The sequence below is a fragment of the Zeugodacus cucurbitae genome, chromosome 4, assembly GCF_028554725.1.
Source record: "Zeugodacus cucurbitae isolate PBARC_wt_2022May chromosome 4, idZeuCucr1.2, whole genome shotgun sequence".
Classification (NCBI taxonomy): Eukaryota; Metazoa; Arthropoda; class Insecta; order Diptera; family Tephritidae; genus Zeugodacus; species Zeugodacus cucurbitae.
In genome coordinates, this window is record NC_071669.1 from 46483943 (window position 1) to 46508655 (window position 24713).

At 35.2% G+C, this 24713-nt stretch overlaps 1 protein-coding gene across 2 annotated transcripts; it reads left to right on the forward strand.

Annotated features, from left to right (window-relative positions):
* Positions 1-16084: 16084 nt before the first annotated feature.
* Positions 16085-23458, forward strand: Galk2_2 (N-acetylgalactosamine kinase). Of its 2 annotated transcripts, XM_011197673.3 has the most exons (6): positions 16085-16230; positions 18980-19319; positions 21508-21681; positions 21740-22491; positions 22582-22843; positions 22978-23458. In XM_011197673.3, the coding sequence occupies exons 2-6, from the start codon at positions 19171-19173 to the stop codon at positions 23177-23179; spliced, it is 1539 nt and encodes a 512-aa protein (XP_011195975.2). In that variant the 5' UTR covers positions 16085-16230; positions 18980-19170; the 3' UTR covers positions 23180-23458. The 2 variants fall into 2 exon arrangements, with proteins under 2 accessions (XP_011195975.2, XP_054085064.1); XM_054229089.1 differs by lacking the exon at positions 18980-19319 and having other exon boundaries at positions 16212-16230.
* The last annotated feature ends 1255 nt before the right edge of the window (positions 23459-24713 follow it).

Genomic DNA, 24713 nt, shown 5'->3' on the forward strand with positions numbered 1-24713 from the left:
ATAGAGATAGAGATAGAGATAGAGATAGAGATAGAGATAGAGATAGAGATAGAGATAGAGATAGAGATAGAGATAGAGATAGAGATAGAGATAGAGATAGAGATAGAGATAGAGATAGAGATAGAGATAGAGATAGAGATAGAGATAGAGATAGAGATAGAGATAGAGATAGAGATAGAGATAGAGATAGAGATAGAGATAGAGATAGAGATAGAGATAGAGATAGAGATAGAGATAGAGATAGAGATAGAGATAGAGATAGAGATAGAGATAGAGATAGAGATAGAGATAGAGATAGAGATAGAGATAGAGATAGAGATAGAGATAGAGATAGAGATAGAGATAGAGATAGAGATAGAGATAGAGATAGAGATAGAGATAGAGATAGAGATAGAGATAGAGATAGAGATAGAGATAGAGATAGAGATAGAGATAGAGATAGAGATAGAGATAGAGATAGAGATAGAGATAGAGATAGAGATAGAGATTGAGATTGAGATTGAAAGCATTTCATCTACAAAACCTCAAGATCTGTTCCAGTCAACGCTAATGACTACCGTAACTCTCACATTATACTGGCCCGGACTCATACAAGCTAACAGCACTACAACCTTACTTTAAAGATTTCCGAAGCATAATTTTATTACTATGATCAGGAACTTATTTTCACGTTCCAGTACAAATTATTTTCTCAGTAACCAGTATTTCTCCCGGTGCATACATCCATGCAATGCCACAAAAAGTGTATCTACAGGCACATTTGAACCTGCAAACCACATTCACTGCCGCCCATGCAATTTGGCAGCGCCGGTGCATAGTCCACTAAGTCTGCAGTTGCAACACCTGTTACCCCACCACTTGTCCTATCTGTGCCTACGCTAACTTGCCACACTCATTAGTCGTGCGTAGCATATTCCCTAATGTCCGGCGCAATTCAATCTAACGAGGTGTTTAGCATGAAATGATATGATAATCATAATTCCAGTCGCGCATTGCAAATTTGTTGTTGCATTTGCAACAATAGCAACTGGCATTTGGAGGTATGCATGCAACCAAGTATTGTATGTGTGTTGTTGTTGTTGTCGCAGCTAGTGCTTTGTTGTGCGCCGATGAGAAATGCTCAGCTATTAAGCGGCCAAGTAAACTCCACCCGTGAGGCAGGGACGCATGCGCAGGCGGCGAAGAAAAGCACAGTGCGCCGTTGAAGGCGTGTGGAGTTGACTTTGACTGTGGTTGTGGTGTGGCGATTGCGACGACGGCGCGTCGACAATGTTGGACCTCCAATGTTGAATTGTGGCACGATCATGTTGTTGATAGTGTTTGTTGTTAAAGTTGCAACGTTGCAGCTAATGTTCATTATGGCAATCGCAATTGTTGCCGATATAAATTACAGTTTTATGCAATGCCAGCTATGCGTCTATGTATGTACTTATGTGTGTGTGTTGTGTGGGTGTTTGCTTGCGATTTGTAGTTGTAGATAGTACTACGATACAAGTGGCCGGTTGCTAATATTTTACGTTTACCTTACAAAAACACAAGGCAAAGTGCAGTTGGAGACAACAAATGAGGCATGTGTTGCGCAGAGGTGCAGAGCGTTGCAAGCACTTTATCAATGAATGCATTTTTTCAGCGCATGACATTTATCTGAGTGTTTTTGTTGTGTTGGCGATTTTCTTTGGACTTTGAGCTCTTTATACACATACATATATATATGCAAAGGAAGCGGGCCAACAGCGAAGTGACAATAAATAAATAAATTATTAATACACACATAAATAACATTCTTTAACTTAGCATAAACAAAGACAGCAATTTGTAGTTGTTCTTGCTGTTTTGTTGCACATGCTACTGTTGCTTCGGTTGCATAATGCATCGCAATCGATTTGAGTAAATTATCCAACTCGCTACTTGCCGCTCAGCTCATGCCCTGTCCTTTGTAGGTGTTGAAATTGGAGTAGCCGGCGGCAGGCATTTAATTGCCAATCGTTGGCATAGCGAAAGCGCTTCTGGTTTAATTAGTATGCGAATCAGTGGTTGGCAGAGTTTTGCATATTTCCCTAGCATTCTGCATAGTAAGAAAATAAACATTTTAAATTAGATAGAAAGCGGCAAAACGCCAAGCAAATATGCGTAAGAATAATAAGTACATACATATATAAATGGAATATAAGAAAAGAATAAATGTATTGAAAATTCTTCAGAAATGTGTCATAAGTTGCTGTAGGTAAGTTAATGACTTATTAATTACAAAGTCAAAAAAATAAATATTTTATGGTCAAGAGTGACCTTTATTGATTGAAATCAACTTAACAACTAACTCTAATTTACAATTAAACATATTCTTAATATTGCCTAAATCTACCTGCGGCAGCAATTTTGGTTAACGTTATGGCGGATGTTGGTTTCTGGTTACTTTCGCTTATGCGGCGCATGGCGGATGTTGTTCCCAATTGTTTGATTCTGCTGACTAAACGTCTCGAATATTTCCTATTGGGTGATAGTTGACGTCGGCAGTTATTAGTTTACTTGCAATATTTCTGGTGTTAACTGGTATATGTAAGTATATATAAACACAATAGGAGAATTTGTAAAATCTCAATTTTTTGGAATTGCGTTGCTACAGTTCTGAAAATGCGATAATATTTTGCAGCAATTACAGTATACTCTCGAAAAGTCTTCTTAGTAAATAAACTCTCCTACTTGATCCACTGGTTTAAAAATGAAAACAATGCAAATCAGGTGTCAGACTTTTTGAATTGTCGTACAAAAATGGTCAGAAAATATATTGCAAAAGGAAAAAACAAAAGAATATTCAAGATTTTTTCTCTTCATAGTAAATACATATGTATGTATGTAAATGTAAATATGTTTTTCATGTAAATCCATATGTTTTATTGAAGCAAATAAATGAATGAATTTTTTAAGTTTCAAAATGCATTTAATATTATAAAAACAGATAATTTATGTATATATTTGGAAAAGTAAATTATTCAAAAAAGTAAATTACCCAAAATACCAATCGATTTACTTTTCGAGAGTATACTGTATTAGGGTAATTTCATAATGCCACTGTCATAGTAACTCTCGCCTCTATTAGTAACTCACATGCTGCTCTTGAGGCCAATTTCCACCAACAAAATCATTCATTGACGTTGTCACTTTTCATTACCATAAGCCTTCTGTTTCAGAAATGAATCGAATATTATGCGACTCAGTAGCGATTCGCAGATGGAAATTTAGTTTTTTTCTATAACTCGTATGACACCCATGCATCGAGCTTTATTCTGTATCCAACCTTGACTTTTTTGGGCAATCGAAATAATGCTTACATAACGGTCGGACTCGACGATTTTCATTACGTTATCGATATTTTCGGCAATTGGCCTTCCAGAGTGTGGCGCTTCAAAATTACAAGAACGGAATCGACGGGACAGGGCCATGCCTTTTCTTTCGGTAGGTAGGATAATATTAGGTTGGCAAATATCTCCCTTCCGCCTTTTTGTTTTTTGAATTTCGCGGATATGTATAAAGCGCAACAGAGGTCGTATCTGGCAATACTATACATCTTTCAAAGGACTTGCCATAACCTAAAAAACGACGCTATGCATGATTAGTTTGGATATTGCGTTCAACAGTTATAGACGTGTAAACATGGAGTTCAATTCGCGCTATTTTAAAGTTTTCCTTCGTTAAAGGCAAATCCGCTAGAGAAACGTTCCGTGAGATTAATGGTGTTTTGGGGTATGGTACTCTATCACTTGGAAACATCGAGTTAGACCCGCAATGTCGCATCTCGTGACATCGCCCAGGAGAGGGGAGTTAGTCACCAATCCATTTTAAACCATCTACAGAATGGCTGGATACACAAAAAAGCTGGATGTTTGGGTGCCGCATGATTTGACACAACAAACTCCCGGACCGAATCAACGCCTGTGATATGCTGCTGAAACGGAACGAACTCGACCCATTTTTGAAACGGATGGAGACCAAAAATGGATCACATACGACAATATCAAGCGAAAACCAAGCTGGGATTGACGATCAGAAAGGTTTTGCTGTGTGTTTCGTAGGATTGGAATGGAATCATCCACTGTGAGCTCCCATGTGGTCAGACGCTTAATTCTACCATCTTCGCAAATAAGGAGGGTGCTTCTACGAAGGGGGTATTATGAAGTTATATGGAAACAGATTATCGAACGTAACACTTTTTATAAAGCATTGAAGAAAAAAAAGGTGGAAGGGATATAATTGTCAACCTCATATATTAGTTAGTGTCTGGGTTATCTAATGGTAGAACTCAAAAACAATTGATATTCATCCTTTGAATAAAGTTATTGAAATACGAAAATTTCAAAGAGACTTCAAAACAATTATTAGAAATTATATTATTAGGGATATTAGGATCCGGACAAAAACATTCGATTCGATTTTATAAATAATATTTATAATATATCTGAAGTAGTTTGAGAAGTTGGATATCTTTTCCAGTCATACTCCTAAACTATTTACAGAACACAATCGATAGTTCCATGAACGGCATAGAGAAATACCTTTAATTCTAACAAAGATTGTTCTATATTCTTCTTAAAGAAAATATAACTATGCTCTAGGAGATTTTTGCAGCCGCCCTAGACGGTCCTATATACTTTTAGAATACTATTAGATAAGACTAATACATAATTATGAGATATTTCCTAATAAATATAAAATATAAAAAATATGTACAAATAAATATTAAATTTACTAACATCTCCATCAATTGAAATCCTTTAAACTTCAGTCTTCCCCACTCCACTCAAAATATTTTCTGCCAATAAAAATTAAGCAGACTAATTAAGTTCATTGAACTACACCAGGCTTTGAGAGTACAAATATGAGCTCATCTGTCTATGAAGTCCTCTGAATCATATCACATAGAGACTGTAATGAAATAATTAACTCGACGTTTTTGCATTATGGTTTTATACTCCGTCTATTTTTTGTTCAGCACACAACTATGCCATATGTGCTAAGCATCTACATATGAATATGTGTGTGCAAAACAAGTGTGGAAATAAAATTTTTTGGCATTGCAAACAACAGTCGCTGCGACAACAATGGCAAAATCCAAACATGACAAACAGGAAATGAAGCTACAACGGAAATGCCGAACAAACAAAAATCAACGAAAAATATTATTTTCTGAATTTGTGCTGCACATAACGGCGCTTGCCAATGCATGTGGCAATAGAAGTGCAATGGGAGGTGGCTAAATGCTGAGTGGCTGATGGTGAGTGCAATGGAAAACTTTTACAAAAATATATGCATAATTACAACAACAAATGTGCACTCACACACAAAAAAGAATTTTTGTTTATGGAAAACAAAGAAAATACTCTCTCTTCGTTTTGTTTTGTAGTGTGTATTATCCTTGGAACATTTTTGTGCTGTTCAAAAGCATACATTTATATGTAGATATGTGGTAGCGCCATTGTGGGTGGTGCCTTTTAGAACAAAGCTCGTACGGAAATACAATTGAAATGCTGTGCCACAAGTACCATGTGTGTGTGTGTGTAGCTCTAATACAAAATTAACAAAATCTTTATGAAATTTGTTTTGTTTCGCAAAAATATGATATATGCTTATTTACATTATTAATGTGTAGATATGTGTGTGTGTTTTTGTGGATTTCGCAAATGATTTTTTTTTTTTAATTTCCATAACAAGTAAGGAAGAACTAAATTAGGGTGCTTTAAAATGTATAGTTATAATATCGCAAATTCATAGATAAAGAAGATATAAGCTCAAACCGACACTGAAAGTAGTAATATTATAAATATAGGGCTAGAAGAAGTATTGATCCGATTTAATCCATTTTGAGCAACAGATCGCTTAGTTATCATGAAAATGTGTTCAATAAATTTTATTAAAATATCATAGATATTGCCCTATATTGTTGTCCCTAGACAATGAGGTCATCATATTCGCTGGCAACAACTCATGGATTTCAACTCATCTTGTCAACCTTAATATAGATAACTCTAAATATATCTCGATTAGTTTTTAAAACAACCGTTAAGTGAATCAAACTCTTCTATTCAGATGTAAATGTTGTGAGGGTATAAAAATCATACAAACTAATTTCGTAATTATAATTTTTGTATTTTTGCAAAAATACTTGCATTTCTCGTAAACATTTTCTTTTTGGATGCCGATGCAATTACAACTACTACACAACTTTTGTGAACTATACATACCTTCATATATGTGTATATTTAGATATACATACGAAGTAAAATGCATACAAAAAGCTGGGACATTTACAAAGCGCAGACATTTTTGTTTTCGTTTCCCATTGAATTTATAGAACAGTGTGAAACTCCTTTTTCGTATTACATATCACATGCTTGCTAATCATACATACGAATGAAACACATGATTGATATAGACTACAGTGAATTATTCATAGGCATAGGGTGCTACTATTTATAATTCGGTTGAGATCAGGTGTATTAAAATCAAATCTACTATACATTGGTTAAAGTGTATGAAACTTCTACAAAAATAGAATCTTAGGATTTAGATATTGAAGAATCGGGAGTTCAAAATACAGAGTGTTTCTTACAAGTCCGAACGACGGATTTGATACTTATGGCTGAGCTCTTGAAATACAATACTTGCTCAAAAAACTGATATTTCTAACTGGTATTATAGATATCCTCTTGATTCCATTTTATGAGTGTTTTATAAAATTCAAATAACGGTTAAAGTGTATATTCACAAAATCAAGGTATTACTGTAAAAATACAAATGTCATTTGTGTTAGCCCCTTTCTGCTCACATCTCCGCCATTGACAATTTTTGTGATTCTATTGTCTTTTACTGTGCATACACCCACATATATGTACATATATTATAATGTGTTTGTGAACGATAAACAATGCCAAAAATTTTAATTCATTAACTCATTAAAATTACTCGTAAGCAAACACAAAAAACCAAAACCGTCAAAAAGCAACCAAAACAGACGAGTGGAAGTGCAGAACGGGTCATGTGTGTACATATGTGAGAGCTTACATACATTTTTAAACACAGCTTACTTTGCTTATAAAGGAGCAGAAGAGACAGTATGCACTTAATGACGGGGTGAGGCGTCGACTCTCCGCGTTAACAAAAGGAAAAATGCTGCAAAGTTTGCCATTCGTGGGATTCCAAGCGGGTGTTAAGTGGCTGAGCTTAAGTTTCAAGTACATACTCACATATTTGTTTTGCAATTTAAATTTCGACATGAGTTTATTAATTAGATGCATCTTGCACTTTAAGTATTTTACAGTTATTTTCACTTTTTTTTTAATTTAATTTTTGGCTCAATTCTTAGTTGACATTTTAGAATAATTTAAAAATAAATAAGTACACACAAAGACAATTTATGGAATAGAAAAATCAAAATTAAAAGGATTCAATATGAGAAAACGTATGTTTAATCCTAAGCTCACTAATATATGGTTAATTCTAAGATGTTCTAGAACGTAAAACTTAAAAGTGAGTGCAGCGACAGATAATACTGAGGAGTGTTGTCATGTTGGCAGTTATCGGGCATTTTGTTTACGTGGACCCAACTGTAATGACGAAGGATAACAGGACTTGGGAAATAAAAAGATATATAGTTGTGTATACAACATATATTAAATAAAATAAAATTTGTGTCAGCATTTAACATTACAAGAGAAACTCTCTATCTCAATCATTTTGAGATGATATTCTACTAATGAAGATTTATGTAATATTTTTGGTTTTTATTTAAAAATCGTACTTTTTCTGCAATTAAGAACATTAAATATTTTCTTAAATTACTAACGGGTGATTTTTTTGAGGTTAGGATTTTCATGCATTAGTATTTGACAGATCACGTGGGATTTCAGACATGGTGTCAAAGAGAAAGATGCTCAGTATGCTTTGACATTTCATCATGAATAGACTTACTAACGAGCAACGCTTGCAAATCATTGAATTTTATTACCAAAATCAGTGTTCGGTTCGAAATGTGTTTCGCGCTTTACGTCCGATTTATGGTCTACATAATCGACCAAGTGAGCAAACAATTAATGCGATTGTGACCAAGTTTCGCACTCAGTTTACTTTATTGGACATTAAACCAACCACACGAATGCGTACAGTGCGTACAGAAGAGAATATTGCGTCTGTTTCTGAGAGTGTGGCTGAAGACCGTGAAATGTCGATTCGTCGCCGTTCGCAGCAATTGGGTTTGTGTTATTCGACCACATGGAAGATTTTACGCAAAGATCTTGGTGTAAAACCGTATAAAATACAGCTCGTGCAAGAACTGAAGCCGAACGATCTGCCACAACGTCGAATTTTCAGTGAATGGGCCCTAGAAAAGTTGGCAGAAAATCTGCTTTTTTATCGACAAATTTTGTTCAGCGATGAGGCTCATTTCTGGTTGAATGGCTACGTAAATAAGCAAAATTGCCGCATTTGGGGTGAAGAGCAACCAGAAGCCGTTCAAGAACTGCCCATGCATCCCGAAAAATGCACTGTTTGGTGTGGTTTGTACGCTGGTGGAATCATTGGACCGTATTTTTTCAAAGATGCTGTTGGACGCAACGTTACGGTGAATGGCGATCGCTATCGTTCGATGCTAACAAACTTTTTGTTGCCAAAAATGGAAGAACTGAACTTGGTTGACATGTGGTTTCAACAAGATGGCGCTACATGCCACACAGCTCGCGATTCTATGGCCATTTTGAGGGAAAACTTCGGAGAACAATTCATCTCAAGAAATGGACCCGTAAGTTGGCCACCAAGATCATGCGATTTAACGCCTTTAGACTATTTTTTGTGGGGCTACGTCAAGTCTAAAGTCTACAGAAATAAGCCAGCAACTATTCCAGCTTTGGAAGACAACATTTCCGAAGAAATTCGGGCTATTCCGGCCGAAATGCTCGAAAAAGTTGCCCAAAATTGGACTTTCCGAATGGACCACCTAAGACGCAGCCGCGGTCAACATTTAAATGAAATTATCTTCAAAAAGTAAATGTCATGAACCAATCTAACGTTTCAAATAAAGAACCGATGAGATTTTGCAAATTTTATGCGTTTTTTTTTTTAAAAAAGTTATCAAGCTCTTAAAAAATCACCCTTTATAAGACGATATAGGATTTACCTCTCTTAAATTCAGTAGGGATATATGTAATTATTTTATTTAATGTGGCCTCATAATTAATTACCATTTTTATGGCGTATTTTTCGACAATATTTCGGATTTTGTAGCTGTTTGTGTTGACCAAGTTTACAAAAAAAGTCCTTGCGGTGACAATCATAAGTCTTTGTAGATTCATCTAAAATCAATCGGATAAGAGAAATTAGTTTTATAAATAGATATTCCTGGGCCGGAAGGAAGCTTTTTCTTTTTTCAAAAATTAACCAAATGGCGTCCTCAGGAAATGTCGGGAAAAAATCGACAGTTAATTGATCTTCAAAAATAGAAATTTTTGAATAAACAAAAAGGCTTCGATCCAGCGTAGGATTATTATGTATTCTAAAAGCTATATAAATCATTAAAATCTACTACGGTTTTCGAGTAACAGTTGTCTGTCACCAGTTCAAAAAACATAGTTTTAAGAAAAACGCATTTAAAGTTTCAGACTAGCGTGTAGGAGTGCCCGACCGCTCTTTGATATTTGTAGAATAACTCGAAAAATATTTATCCGATCAACTTTAAATTTTCAGAGAGTACTTTTAAGATATTACACTTAACGAAAACGCAAAAAAACAAAAAATTAATAATTTGAAAATCCTGACTACCCTACCCTACTTCACCCCTTAAGGACCTTTCGATAGATGGGGATTCTTGTATTTGAATTTATGGGTCCTAACATGTCATAATTATGTTGTAGAAGCGTGGACGATGTCGACATTAAGAGTTTCCGAGTAAAAGGTTTGGCGGAAATATAGAGTAAGTTTGGGTATTGTGATATGGGTATAAGTTTTTCTACAATTATTAAAAATTTCATAAACTAATACTTACAAAAATTATGCAATACTATTCCTTGCTTCATTGCGCAATATATCTCAAAGGGATATTTCGGTATCTCAAGTACTTTGAAAGATAACTCAATTAAAGTATAGATGGTCGAAAAAGCGACTTCGCCAAAATGTATGGGTAATGTGATATACTATATCAGGTAAAGTGATATACTATATCATATGTGACGAAATCTTGGCGTTGCTCCATAAAATCACTTTCCTGGAAAATATTTTTATCAAAGGGGTAGATACCAGTGCATTTGAACACATTAATTGCTATCTGTGCCGTTTGAACTTTCAGATAAGCCTTTGAAAACAGCTCAACTACATCAAATTCTGTCACCTTTCGGCCTTGCTCTCGCTTAAATCGTCTTATTTCGTCATTGTAATATGTTTTAAGAGGACCCATAAATGTTTTATCTAAGGCCTTATCCAAAACATCAACAATTCGCGTATGACTGTAGAGGCCATCTAAAATAAGCAAGATTGGGTTCTCTTTTGATGGATTAATGAATCGCAAAAAGTGATCAAACCACGCGGTAAATATTGGTATTTGTATCCATTGTCATATGTGACAAGCAGAATCGGAACCAGGGTGAGCATGTTTCATTAAAAGCGGAGAGGGATTTTTTCTTGGAAAAATGAAAAATGGTAGAAAAAGGCTCCTCCTGCGCTCATGCAGCTTATAACTGTTATGAGAGATCCTCTTTCTGCTGAAGTCATGCAACCAATTTGCCGTTTGCCTTTTGTTGCTAAAATTTTTGGCTGCTTACTTTGCACGATAGACACTCCTGTCTCATCAACATTCCATATTCTAGTTGCAGAAATTTTATGCTTCTCAAACTCTTGCTCCAATAAATTATAGAACTTGCTCACATTTTCCACATTGAACCCTTTTATTCTCTCGATTGAGGTACCTGTGGCAGTGCGTAAGCTTATTTCCGTTTTATGTCTATTTAGAAAGCTACGCAACCAATCTCTTCCGGCGCATTCCTTGATTATGGAAAATGGGTTCTCAATATTATTTCTCTTTGCTAATTGAAATGCAAGCGAACGCACATCACTTCGAGTGAGCCCCCAAAACTTTGCCTCCATTTCTCTCAAATATCTTACCAGCTCTAATTCAACATCTCGGTTAAAAACCGGCCTACGTCCCAATGGAATAGCTAATATTTCGTCGATTGTTTTATCGCTGCGGGCAGCTCTTTGCAAGGTTGCAAATAGGACACCATACGTTTTCGATGCCAGAAGTATTCCCATTTTTTCGGCTCTTACAGCCTGTATGGCTTTTTTCATGTTTTCTGCATTCCACTTACGAATTTCCCCTTTCTTCAACATTGCGAAAAACTATAATTTAAGAAGAGTATTACTTTTACCTACAAGATACGTTGTGTGATATTATGTTTGTTTAATATGATATACTATATCACAATGGACAACATTGACTATATCACATTAGCCAAACTCGAGTTTGAAATAATAAAATGTTTGTTTCACAAAAAAAAAATTTATTTGGGCTAAAAATTACCTGAATTATGGTTAATTATATTAACGAAAGATCAAGAAAAAATTACTAGAATTCTAAAATATGAATTAAACTCGGAATAATCCTTTGTCGAAACGCGCGTTGAAATATTGGTGACCGCACTATTATAAACTTTTTGGCACACTGAGAGCAAACGAAGCGTTCAGTAGGACGCGCAGCTTTGCAGCAACAGTTTTTTACAGTTACCTTTGTATTCTCGGAAAGATTCATGTCAAAACATGAATAGTTTACGAAATATGCGGGCATATCACATTGCACACCCATATCACAATACCCAAACTTACTCTATGGTCCTTTGAAAATTGTCAACAGCGAATACCACATACGATATCTATGCCATCAGTTTTATTGAGATAACTTAAATAACTTTTGATCTGATTAAGGTTTACAAGAGGGTCATGTTCATAGATTTTATACATATTTCTGTTATCCTTTATAGGAGTTATGTAGTTTCTGGATAAAATCGACACTATTTTATAGACATCTACCCATTTGAATATAAAACGAATTTGGTAAAAAAGTGATTAAGGACTAATGTATATGGTTAGATACATTCAATTTGACAGTTAATAAAAGATAATAAGCTTACATCTAGACGAATCCAAAAGTCATACCTCAGCAAGTGCTTAACCGATCCTAACTTATTATATTTCTTAATATTCATTTGTATTACATTATTATGTCATGACCGAATTCGGAGAAGGAATATCATGCGAATAGTTTAGTTCACAATAAATATTAAAGAAGATTATTTAAATATCCCTTTCCAACTTGTTGTAATCAAAATCATTCTAATTGGCAACCTACGTAAATTGTGCGTATATGCAACAAACATATACATATGTACATTTGTATGAACCATACTTAAGTAACGGGTTAACAGCAGTCACTTGTCCACAAAGTGTGAGACGATTTTCGGCTGCACCTTGCACCTGCCAGTTCGCTGTTCTGAATTGACTTTTGGTAATTTGTGGTCTACACATTATGTGGCTGCCATACAAGCAAACACACACACACATACACACAAATGCAATAATAAATACGTAGGTGAGTGTGTGTGTGTGGTTGCATGTTAGATACAACGTCCAGGAACATGTTGAACAGCAGGACGACATGCTCAGGCGTCAGTGACATGGCCGAAAACAAGCTAACCAAAGCAATTGCCACAACTAAAAGGACAAACAACAATTACAACAACAAAAGCTAAAGCATAGCATATTATCATTAGCAACAAAATGTTGCATTATTGCCAACAACAACAACAACAATGCCTTAGTTGACAATAATGACAAACAAAGTGACTGCAATTGTAAAACAGTGTCAAAGCACTTTAGGGCGTCGATGCTGCAATTTCAACACCGATGTACAACACATACACATACATAAATACATACATAAAATACATGGTTGCATGTTGGTGTAGGCATAGTCATGTTTCAAGCTCAGCTTTGTTGTAGTCTAGACAAATGTCGAAGTCGAAAATCAATTACACATTACGCACACCTGTGAGCACACACACACATGTACTCATATGATATATATGTATGAGAGCAACAACAACTAAATTGCACCACCTACAGCAATTTCAAGCATTATATATGTATGTTTGTATGTGTGAGTGCGTGTGTTTGTTGCTTTCGGACATTTTGGTCGCCGATTGTAGTCATGCGGACGGACAGAGCCTACTGACATGACGTACAAATGCGCAACATAACGGTAATGCACTTTGTGCATTTGTGTTAACAAGTTGTAGCTCATTATGTGTAAACACAGACAACCCGCAAGAACCCACACTCAACAAACTGGTAGGCCACTTCAAAGCCCACATAATGTATGTGTGTTTTTTTTGTTTGTATATGCATATGTTAATATATATGTATGTATATATATATATATGTAAGCGTGAAATTGCGTTAAATGCATAAAGATTGCATATCTGTCGCACAGCCAACAAGTTTTCGTTCATTTATACAAACACATACAAGGACACAGGCTCAATTAGAACACTAAATACAAATAATATGAAAAATTAATAAAAAAAATATAAAGAAAATATTTTATTATCAAATTATTTAATTAACAACCGGAATAAACAACAAAATTCAAAATTCTAGATCTTTTAAAAATCATAGGTTCTCTAAAATATAATTTTTCTACCATCTAATGGCATTTTTATCGCATGCTAGATATTTTTAAAAATTCTTGGCAAACTGTTGCATACATTTAGGCTGTCAGAAACATGGAATGACAACATTATTTTTGAACAGTAGATGTACGCCAAAGCTACCTATCCATTTCAATAGATATTAAACAATTTTAGTACAGCGCCCTCTGTTTGTCTACTTTAATTTAATACTGAAACCTTTTTCACTGCTATCGAATACATTAATCATTATCTGGAGAGATTAATTTTGATTTTAGAATATTAAATTTTGTTTGAAAACTAAAAGGTATTCAAATCTGTAATATAAATATAATATTATTAATGAATAGTTTTAGGTATCCTGATTATTGAAGCACCTAAATCATTCAACACAGTCTCCTTTTTTAGTTTATTTTGTGTAAAAGAATTACCAACTGCAACGAAATTGCGTTACGCAACGAAATCCCGTCACGAAAACTCCCACAAAAAATGTCGATATGGAAACCTTTGAATGATCCAGTTTGGTCCAGTTTATTTAGTGTGTTCAACGGAAAATCTATTAGTGCCTGACATCATGGATAAATGAAGGGAATGGAGCCGTTAATAATTACAATGAATATTAAACGATCCGTTGCAATTATGACATAGCGTATCGGAGCTGCATTTTTATACTCTCGCAACATGTTGCACAGAGTATTATAGTTTTGTTCACATAACGGTTGTTTGTGTCACCAAGAAAAAAAGAGTTAGAAATGGGGTTATATATATATAAATGATCAGGATGACGAGTGGAGTTGAAATCCGGATGTCTGTCCGTCCGTCCGTCCGTGCAAGCGATAACTTGAGTAAAAATTTAGATATCTTAATGAAATTTGGAACACACATTCACATTATTTGTATATATCTCGCAAACCAATGAAGCTATATAAACCAAACTTTCTGCAGTCGACTCTCTTACGTACCCCACCACACACCATGAAATCGGATAATAACCACGCCCACCTCCCATACAAAGGTTAGGTTGAAAATTACTAAAAGTCACTTACTAGCGAAAAACGTCAGAAACACTAAATTTCACATAAGAAATGGCAGATGGAAGCTGCACTCAGATTTTTTTACAAAATGGAAAATGGGCGTGGCGTCGCCCACTTATGGGTCAAAAACCATATCTCACGAACTACTCGACCGATTTCAATGAAACTTGGTTCGTAATAGTTTCCTTACCTCCCAATAATATGTCGTGAAAATAGGCCACTTCGCTTCACCTACTTCCTATATACCAGAACTTTGAAGACGATCTGAATCGTTTACTTTACAATATATAAAATAAGCACTAGTGAAGATATCGGTGCAGAACTTTGCACAAATACTATGTTAATAGTGTGGCAGCCCCATTCTAAAAATCGCCGAAATCGGGCCATATGTTTTCAAGGCCCCTTATATCGAACATGAGGACCTCGGTGCTTCTAACCTAATATTAGGGTTTCCAACTTTCAATGGACTTTATACCAAATATATGACAAATATGTGGGTCAAATTGTGTATTATATAATATTAATTATGTTAAATAAATAAATTGCGAGAGTATAAAACGTTCGAACTTAGCCCTACCTTACTTGTTTTTATTAAATCAGTTATAAAATATCAAGCGGACTTGTCAATAATAGTAATTTAATAATTCTCTCCGCCGTAGGCATAAGCAAAATAAACGAACTTTCAGACAAACGGATCACATTTCTCCCTTTTTCGTAATTTTTCTTGATGATACTGCAAGAATTTTAATCTATAATATTCAAGTTAAGTAAAGAATAAAAATTGTCGCTTGAAAGATATTGTTTTATGTTTAAAAACCCTGGATAATTTTTAGTTCGCACTTCTTTTGGGTCATTTTGAAATGAGACCTGTATACATATATGTATGGGTATATTTATAAAAACAAATTTACATATATCACCTATTTATATTGAAATAAGACCACTTGTATGCATTTTTCGGCTAACATATTATAATACATTTATATATGCTCGTACATACTATAAATTATGATATTTTTAATTCAACGCTTTATATGAATGAATCTATTAAAAACTGGCGCTCAACGGAAGTCGAAGGTGACGACAAATTCGGTATTTTAAATTTCAAACCAAAATTCAACCGGTTCCAAGCAATATACCTACATATATACAAGTACATATGTACAATATGTATGTATGTATGTATATATAAGAGCAAACATACATACCTCTGAATAACATAACAATAATAAAGCGTCAAATGTAGATAAAATGCTGATATGGCCTACAAGCTGTTGCACCAACTGATAAGACGACGGAATCGTAAGAAAAAATGTGAGCTCGCAAACGACAACAACAACAATAGTAACATGTGAATTATTATAGCAGAAATGCGCGAGATGTTTTACTGAAAATATCAGTTGTTTTCAAGTCGTCGTCGTCGGATGTGTGCCAGCGGAATAAATACAGAGCTGTTCTTTTTAGAAAACTCAGCGCTTTCGGTGATTTTTTAATTAGTGCTAAAAAAAAATTAAAAAAAAAATGCTATCATTAACTAAGAAATGTATTTTTCATCTACAAAGTCGCGTGCGGTTGTGAGGTGGAGGTGGCAGAACGATTGTAGGCCCCACTGTAGGCGGTTTTTTTAATATAAACACAAGTGTTTTACTAGCAGCTATTAAACAAAAAATGTGTTTTAAATATATACGTGTCAAAATATATACAAACGTGACAAGTACTGCTTAATTTAAAGTTTTTTCATAAATAACAATATTTACGATCGAGTTTTTCAGTTTGCATATTATTCAGGTATATAAGTGATAATAACATAGGTACGCGCAGAAAACTTAATGTATATAATTCTGTCAAGTTCGCAATCCTTGAACGCTATTCTTAGACACTATGTAATTCAATATCATCTATGTGGCACTTAGTATCATACTTCTGAATAGACAAGTTATCAACGGTCTTATCTTTACACTTGTAACAATAGATATCGGTTAACATCAATGTGTGACAGTCGTCGTTTAAGGTAGTTGCCAAAACCACTCAGTTTTCAAAATTTGTTCCTCTAATGATATAGTTAGATCAGATTTGCATCCGTGCAACACTTTCTCTGACTACTTTGACAACTTAGAAGATGTTTATGGCTTTTCTTTATTATCCAAATTAAGTATTTCTTTCGTTTCGAAATTTAGTTAATGGACAATCGGTATTTTTCGTAGCCATTAACTTGTAAGATTCCGTATAATATACTCAATTCTCGATACAAATTGATCCATTCCCATTCAAAGTCGGTATCTAAGCATTTCCTCCGATGAACTATATGCATCACAATATGTACATATACATATTTGTAATAAAACAAGTTAAGGCTAAGTTCGGATGCAACCGAACCTTTTGTACTTTCGCAATTCATTGATATAGTTTTATTAAGATAACACATAATTTAACCCATATATTCGGCATAGGTTAGGTTAGTCTGGTGGACCAACAGGCCCCGCATAGGCCAGTTATGGTCCATAGCGATACCAGATGGAGTCCCGTCACGTATTCCCTGAGTAGTAGTCATCTGATAGGATGCCAACGCTTAGCGCGATATATTCGGCATAAAGTCTAACAAAATAACGAAAATCGTAATATATAGTAGTGAGGCCTGAAGTAATTCCAGAACCGATTTCACTAATTTTCACCACAAAAGTACACTATATCCAAGACTATATGATCACTAAATTTTCTAAGATATCTCACATATTAACCAATACAGGCGGTATAAAACAAATCGGAATTTCGATAATCCGAATATAAGTTAACCTTTTTTGTTAAAGAGGCACACTTTACCGATATTTTCGGTAAAACATTACCCTTACACTCTGAGTTCTTCATGTTTGATATCCGGGGCATTGAAAAGTTATAGTCCGAGTTCGACAATTTTTCCACAAGTGATGTCACAGCTCAAATACACTATTTAAGCAAAGTTTTATTCCGCTATCTGCATTGGTTCCTAATGTGTATATTATAAAGTGAAGGAATCAGGTTGAATTCAAAATTGAGGTATATGAGGAGTAGGCGTGAATGTGAACCTATCACGCATATTTTTCATCCGTTATCAGGGTGTCAAGGAAATATTATATACCGAATTTCATTGAAAACGGTCGAGTAGTTCCTGAGATATGGTTTTTGACCCATAAGTGAGCGACGCCACGCCAATTTCCATTTTTTTTAATTCTGGGTCTAACAGTCCATCAAAACATTTTTTGTCATTTTTGTTGTAGAAATTATCTTAAATATCATTATGTCATTTACATGGTCCAAATAAGAATACCCAAATGAAGTTAAATTAAGTATAGATAAGAAGTTTAACTGTGTAGATTTTTGTCATATATAAATTGGTTATTAGTTGCTAACGAAGACTCATACATTGGGTATGTTAGCGTCAAGTCCGCATAGGTATAGTTTTAACCCTATTACAAAGTTCAAAAATCGTGCCAGAATTAATCAAGTTTTGCGACTCAAGCTGATCAATTAGAGAGTGATATTCTCCACATTCTCAGTAGTACAGTATCAAGTTATCCCCTCAGGTACAGATGTACCTCATTTCTTATACTTGTATATAACCTACAAGTGTCTATATACACCACATCTAATACAAAAGTAAATTTTATTGCCCATCAACATAATTCAGGCCCACTGTGCGGCGCGCGCAATTCTACTTTCTCACTTTTTCCGCACCCACTTTCGTGAGTGAATGCTCTGAATGCTCTCTCCTAGCACAAGTGATGGGGCTGCATACATATTCATTTTTCACTTCAATCAACTTTATTACTTTCTTTGTTTGATTCTGACATTTTCTAGTAAAGAGCATCGCTAACTAACTGCTACAACATATTGAATTTTCAGCGAGAAGTGATAAAAGTTTAATGGAAATACTAAAATCTGTTAACTTGTGAAACTGTGTTATAAAACAAAAACAACACGCAAAACGAGCACAACCGAGTCTAATCAACCGTTTACCCCAATTGTTATTGATTGTTATTGTTATTGGACATTGCCTTCACGGCGCGCTGCGGCCTCTTGTTATCACTAGGCCTTTCGTGTGCGCGTTTGTCGATTGTCGTGACATTTTGCAACGTTCGTGCCGTCTCTGCCTCCGCTTCCGCCGCCGGTTCATTCACTCTTTTGTGTGCAAATTCTTGATTTATTGTTGCGCGAATTCCAAAGTTCTAAGTATGTGCGTTTATTCCCGTTTAGATTTACTCAATTCGCTCAATTATACCAGCTGTCATCAGCATTGTGCTTAAGTGAAATTAGTGGTAGCGGTAATCAAAACAAAAAGCGTATAAACACTGATAAACATATAAGCGGTCATTTGACATACATACATACACATAATAAAATAAGTGCAGTGCAGCAATCCGGTTTAGCGCAGAAATCATACAAAAATGTCGGCTAGTGTGGAGAGCGCCATCTATATGTCACATTTGGAGCTACGCTCGGACCATAAGCTTTATTCACGTTTACGCGAGCTTTACGATTTCTATCGCAATCAGTTCGGTGATGAACCGGAGTTCTTTGTCCGCATGCCTGGACGGTAGGTGGTGCAGTGGCAGTAGTGCATGAGACAATACACAAGAAGAAATAGTTGTTTGCTTATTTTTACCAATTATTACACTGTACAGCATTCGGCTGGGTATTGAAGCAAAACTTACCGGGAGATTGAGTCAGCAGTAAAATATACGCTCGTTCTTCGATTTTCGAAATTAACTTCCAAAATCGTAATATTTGAATTCGAAGTTCGAAAAAAGTTTATTAAAAAATAACATTTAATAATCTAAATCCAAAATATGAATACAATCTAAATTTTCTTCTTAATTCAATGATGTCTAAAATAATAGGATATGATAGAAGTTGTTATGGGATGTTCGAAAAAAGAAAAAGCTTAATTTCGAAAAATGCTGGTCCAGTTTTTAAAAACCATCCATTCTCTCGGTATCCACAGTTATTTAATTTCAGTATAAATCTTCCAGGAAAAAACACTTAACTGAAAAATTATATATCCTTGAAATAGAAGAGATATGCATACAAATACAAGTTTCTAGAAATTGTGGCAGTATTTTTTGAAATATGAAATTTTTATTTTTTTATTTCAAAGATTCAACTTCGACCTCAAATATAATCTGTCATATAAGCTTGATCAAAAAATGAAATGTTATACACGATTTGAATAAAAAGAAAAGGTTGATTATGCCCACATTTTACTTTTTTAGTAACTTACATATGTATTATAATTAATAATGGCTAAATTTCGAAATTCGAAGGTGAATATTTTGATTGTGAAGGCTAACTTCGAAAAACGAAGAACACAATTCTTTTACTTATGACTCAATCAAAATGTATATTTGTTCCTGTCGTTTAGTGTTATTATTTTTGATTAATTTTAAGACCGCAGGTGACCAATAAAACTATATAATACTCGGCTTGGTGTTGGACCAAACCAATTTATTTCGAGCATTGAGTCATAAGTAAAAATGTAAATTCTCCGTTTTTCAATGTTGCCTCCAAAAGCGAATATTTGTGTTCGAATTTCGAAAATAAAGTTTTGAAAGACATTATTAAAAAATCGAAACTATATAAATCATGTACCTCTCCCTCTTATTTCAAAAGTGTATAAAGTTATTAGGTTAAATTTATATCAGATACTATAAGGACTGAAAATAGGATCTTCGATATATTTCTTCGAAATATGGGGTTGTGTTCTCTACAATTCGGTGGTGGTCTTAAGGTGGACTATAATTTGTGAATTCTAAGAAAAGGTGGTCATCTAGTTTTAGACCGTTAGTCTTCTTACTTATTTACTGTAACAGTTTAGTTATTTAACTGTTAAATTAAAACATTCTTGACATCAAATGATCTTCTCACATTTGGATTTTATGACCTTTCTATTCCTAATGTCAAACAAACTTAAATTTAACTTAGCTGGGTATTCTTTCTGTCAAAAAATAATTGAAATGTCTCGTACTAAAGTCTGAAGTATGAAAGTTGGCCACTTTATTCAACTTGTTTGAAGCACTTAAGTTACTTAACAGTTGTGAAAGTCCGCAATCTCTATTAGACAGCGCTTTGTCGGCTTTTAATGTGATTTATCTACGAATTTTTATGACAGATTTATCATTGTTTAAAGCCAAAATTTGATGGCTTTTGCGGTTGAAACTTATAAAGTTAAAGCAATGTGAAATTATTCCCAAGAATTCGTAGGATTACTTCAGAGGAATTAGAGCTCACCACTGTAGGCAAATTCAATCTGTCAATCAATACATAGAGTTAATATCCCATTACTGCTAATAGCAATCTATATACCAAATATTACTTGTCGATAATATATCGTAATTAGAGTCTTAAGGTTGTGAATTATCAGTGAAATTGCTGATTATATGAATAACTTAACTAGTTTCAGAAGATTTTACCTCAGTCTTAAATATCTTATGATGGCTCCACGATAATACTGGGCTACTTTTATCCCCTAAGGAGTAGTTTTTTTTTTTGGAATTTCGACGACAGTATCCAGCCATTACGGCTATTAAATAATTCGAGTAGGGTTGTGAGACCTTGAAGAAAAAGAATGTGATTGTCTATTGAGTCTACATGTTGGTAGTTTAATACAGTAAAATAACGGAAAGCTCTAGATCCATTTCAGGTTCAAACGATTTATTAAATCGTTTATGAAATTAAGGGACATTGAATGTCTAGTATAATAATTTCTTTCCTCTACCAAAATACAGCGTCAACATAATCGGCGAGCATGTGGACTATTGTGGCTACCCCGTCTTACCAATGGCAATTGATCAGTGCATTCTGTTGGCGGTCGGACACAATGCGGAAAACTCATTTCTACAACTGCGTAACGTGGAAACAAAGCGTTATGAGAACTTTAAATGCGATTTGAACGCGCTCAGGTAGGCAGGAATGCAATATTTCCACTACTTTCATTATTTCTTTTGAAAACACACACAGCATTGACTTGCCGCAAACTGGTGGACCGAAATGGTATAATTACTATCTGTGCGGTGTGAAGGGCATCTACGAGCAAATCCAACAGGAGAACAACAATGAACCGCTACGGCCCATCGGCATGAATATCGCGTTGAGTGGCAACATACCGCCCGCTTCCGGTTTGAGCAGCTCCAGCGCGCTGGTGAGTGCCGCTGTGTTGGCTACTGCCTACGTGCACCAGCTGCCCTTGGAACGCAAACAGTTGGCCGCCATATCGGCGCGTTGCGAACGCTACATTGGCACACAGGGTGGCGGCATGGATCAGGCCATCGCCTACCTGGCCAAAGCTGGTTGCGCACAATTCATTGAATTCCATCCCGAGCTGAATGCCACACCCATACAGCTACCGGCTGGTGTGTGCTTTATTGTGGCCAACAGTTTGGCGGCAAAGAACAAAGCGGCCTCGTCGGATTTCAATGAACGCGTAGTGGAATGCCGGCTGGCTGCGCGCATTATTGCCAAGCATATGCAGTTCAGCAACTGGCGTGGCATGCTACGCTTTGTGCAGTTGCAAGAGGCGCTGCACTGCACGCTCGGCGAACTGGAAAAACTAGTGTTGAAATGGCTGCCAAAGGATATTTACACGCGCGAAGAGCTGTGTACGCGCGAGTTGGAGGTCGGCGCTGAGGAATTCGAGAGGGAATTTCTCACAGTCAACACGCGGCACATGACACAATTCAAGCTGAAACAACGCGCCCTACATGTCATACAAGGTGCGTGAAGATGCAGGGGATGAGGGGGAAAACAATGGTTGTGTGTTGCAAGTAATTGCTAATCTCTGCTTCTGCTTCAACTTATTTCAGAGTCACTGCGTGTGGCGAAATTTCGCGAAATATGCGAGCGCCAACACACCAACAAACCGCATTACATCTGCAATGGCGTGAACGGAAAGTCAAATGGCAACGGCATTAATGATGCCACAAAGCACTTTACGCTGCTGTCACAATTGATGCGTCAATCACACCAAAGTCTTAAGGAGCTCTACGAGTGCTCGCACACCTATCTGGATCGTTTGATTGGCTTATCCGATGAGGCGGGTGTGGGCGCTAGGCTCACCGGTGCAGGGTAAGGCGATTACTTCCGCTGCATTACTACTAATAGACCAACTCACAACACATACAGATTTACATAATTCCATTTCCCTTAATCAATTTCTTTCCTTTTTTCTTAATTTCTTTCATTTTTCCCTTAACCTTCAGTTGGGGTGGCTGCGTTGTCGCCTGCTGTGACTCTCTGGAATCGTCAAAGCAATACATAGAAATGCTTAAAGCCCAGTACTTTAAGCTGCTGCCACAGGAGTTACTCGAGCGGTATGGTGCTAATGATTTCGATGATGTGGTGTTCGCGACATTTCCGGGAAACGGCGCAGAAATCTTTAAACTCAATTGTGCGGCTTGTTAATTGGCAAGCGCGTGGGTTTCTATTGGAGACAATTGCCAAATCTTGCTAGTAAAATATATATGTATATACACAAGTTTTTTATATAATCTTCTCTCATGTAGGGTGAACAACTAAAAGTTTAATAAATCGTACCCAAATCTTTATTTCTACTTTACAAGAAATAATCAAATGCATTTTTTATACATAAGTATGTTTAAACAGTATTGAACTTAATAGAAGAAAGGATGTACATATATTGTTAAACAATTGAATAAACTTATTCGAAAGTCAATGACAGTATTTGGATTTTTTATTTGTACATAAGATAAGAAAGTAAGTATTCTATAAATTGTTCAATTATGCATTTACAGCTTTTTTAGCCGTAAGCCACGAGAAAGAAAATTTAAAATAAATTTTTAAACCCCAATTCAAACAGCTTAACTAAGTCAATTAGTTGAGATTCCTAAGAAGTTAAATGACTTGGTTTGATTGTTGTGGTTGTAGAAAATAGTCCATAAATAATTTTAAAGTATACTGTTTAATTCGCAGTTCTTGACCCAGTCAAAACCCGGATATTATGTGTAGGTACTTGACTGACTAAACTGACTCAATATATGTTCGTTAGTTCATTAAAATTTATTTCAATTAGTTGCGACAATTAATTTGTTAATAATTAGGTATGGTGATCAAACATACTCTATTTAAGGGATTATATACAGTTAGGATTTTCAACAAATGTGTTTTTTTGCGTTTCTTAATATATATATATATATATATATCTGAGTATACACACACAAAATTTGAAGTCGATCCGACGAATATTTTCGAAGTTATAGACACATTAGTGAAAAAAATTTCCCACATGTAAAGTGCTTTCAAAACTTTAAACTTGTTTTTCTCGAAACAGTGTTTTCAAAGTCGGTGAGCAAGATTTCTCAGAAACGGCTGAAAAGATCGGTCTGAATTTTTGCACAAGCTTCTTAACTATATTTTTTAGTACTTAATCGATAGATTTCCCCATCTGATGAAAATTTATTAATTTTTTAAACAATTAAAGACCCGAATTTTGGTCGAAAATCGAACCGTTTGCTTTGAGTAGCCGCCATTTTGTCGAAAATTTTTTTTTGCTAATTCCTTCGATCAATCACTAGATTATTTATTATATTAATGAAATTTATTTGGTTTTTGCATTTTAGATATTCCAGTCCAAAGATATCGTGCTCACCGCAAGAGGCCTTTTTTTGCGGACATCTGCAAAATTGGCAATATAAACGTTCCCGATAATTATTTTTGGCAATAAAATATATGTGAATATAGTTTAAGGTAGTAATAATATACATGCAAAGTTTCAAATCAATAAACCAAATAGTTTGCTTAGAAAAAATTCTTGAAAAATGCCTTTTCGACCTCCTAACTGTATATAACCCCTTCATTTAACTATTTGAGGTTAGGTTAATGAGGTACGATATGTTAATTGACTCGTAAATTTTGTTAAAACATAACAATTTAAGTTAATTAAGATTATTAAGATATATTAATAAACTCATCGAGGTTG

Bases quoted from the DNA above. Each gene is read 5' to 3' on its own strand.
- Galk2_2 (XM_011197673.3), top strand. From the start codon at position 19,171: ATGTCGGCTAGTGTGGAGAGCGCCATCTATATGTCACATTTGGAGCTA. The intron at 21,682-21,739 runs GTAGGCAGGAAT...AAACACACACAG, and splicing joins TGCGATTTGAACGCGCTCAG to CATTGACTTGCCGCAAACTG. The intron at 22,844-22,977 runs GTAAGGCGATTA...CTTAACCTTCAG, and splicing joins GCTAGGCTCACCGGTGCAGG to TTGGGGTGGCTGCGTTGTCG.